General features: G+C 37.3%; 1 protein-coding gene across 1 annotated transcript; it reads right to left on the reverse strand.

The window, feature by feature from the left end:
- Window positions 1–332: 332 nt before the first annotated feature.
- Window positions 333–951, reverse strand: LOC128226214 (zinc finger protein 808-like; the record flags this gene model as incomplete). Its single annotated transcript, XM_052936106.1, has 2 exons — window positions 333–542; window positions 592–951. Coding segments are annotated over 2 exons (570 nt in total), but the record flags the coding sequence as incomplete, so codon positions are not given.
- Window positions 952–1428: the final 477 nt, after the last annotated feature.

Below are 1428 nucleotides of genomic sequence, written 5' to 3' on the forward strand. Positions count from 1 at the left end.
TAATCAAGATCAGTAAGATAATGAAATCAAAAATTGTGACTAACACTTGATAACATACTTGCTCGTTCATAAGGTCTTAAAACCGGTTTTCATGCATACATTTGTCACGCAAAAGGCTAAAGATAAGTAATATTGGTAAATCATACAAAAGTGTTATGCATAATTGTCAAATAACCACTCATGAACGGTAATTAGATTACCATATTTACAAAATGTGTAAAAAATAATGAAATACACAAATACTTTGTTAAACACAAATAAGATTTATCAGGCATTTTGCCATTTTGAAGATCAATTGAACTGTTCATCACTTTCAAATGCACTACACAATATCATGCTAGATCAGAATGAGGGTTGTTGTTGTTGTCTTCAACAAGGTATGCCTTAAGATGCAAACGCAAACAATACTTCCAGACAAATGTCCTACCACAAACTTGACAGGAAAATCTTGGTGGTTCGTGGACACGCTTATGTTGCTTCAGTAACCTAGCTAACTTGAATTGTTTCTGACAAATTTCACACACATATGCAGGTTTTGGTTTCTTTGGCATTGAGATGCAAGTCTTCATGTGTCGTATAAGTGTGTTTTTGAAACCCACGACCACGGTCACACTTCAAACACTTGTATGGTTTCTTTCCAGTCATATCTTTAGTACAGTGCGCGTTAAGTACTTCTTTTCTTGGAAATACTTTATCGCATAAAGAACACTTAAACATTGGGGATTTTTCATGCACTGTTCGCTCGTGTTTCTTTAAGGCGTATTGTGTTGAGAATGTTTTTGCGCATTGTGAACATAAATTTTGATAAGCTGTGTGCTTCCTCTCTATGTGTTGCTTCAAATTATGCTTGTTGTGAAATTCTGTGTCGCAAACCTCACATTTGAATTCAAATGCCCCATGCACAGATACATGACGTTGCAGTCCAGACTTTGTTTTGAATGACTTCAAACAACACAGTCACTGCCCAGTTAAGTAGTAGCTTGCTCTAGTTCAATATCTTCTTCCGACGAGGAATACGTAGATAACTGATTCTGAAAAACATTATTTGAAAGCACATTTAGTGTAAGACTTTTATACCTTCGCCCAAATTTTATAAGTCCCCTATAACGGAATAAGCTATTCTCCCTATTTTTAGTTTGGTATGATCTTTGTTATATTCACAGCATAACGTTGACATTTTGAATTGTAAATGGAAAAAGTTTTAATACTACTACAAACCACTATTTAATCTTGGAAAAATAGTTGTGATGATGTTATGCACCAGTCAATTGTAACCACGGCAAGTAGGTCCGGGGAATAGCGGGCGGAGACTTTGATTTTCGGTCCAGCCAAGCCCGGGTAAAACCCCAGCCCTGCGGGCACGATTTACTGGTAAAATCCCAGCCAAATGCCAACGCACCCAAGGGACCCTTGGTTAGGCCCCTTCCC

The sequence above is a fragment of the Mya arenaria genome, chromosome 3, assembly GCF_026914265.1.
Source record: "Mya arenaria isolate MELC-2E11 chromosome 3, ASM2691426v1".
NCBI lineage: Eukaryota > Metazoa > Mollusca > Bivalvia > Myida > Myidae > Mya > Mya arenaria.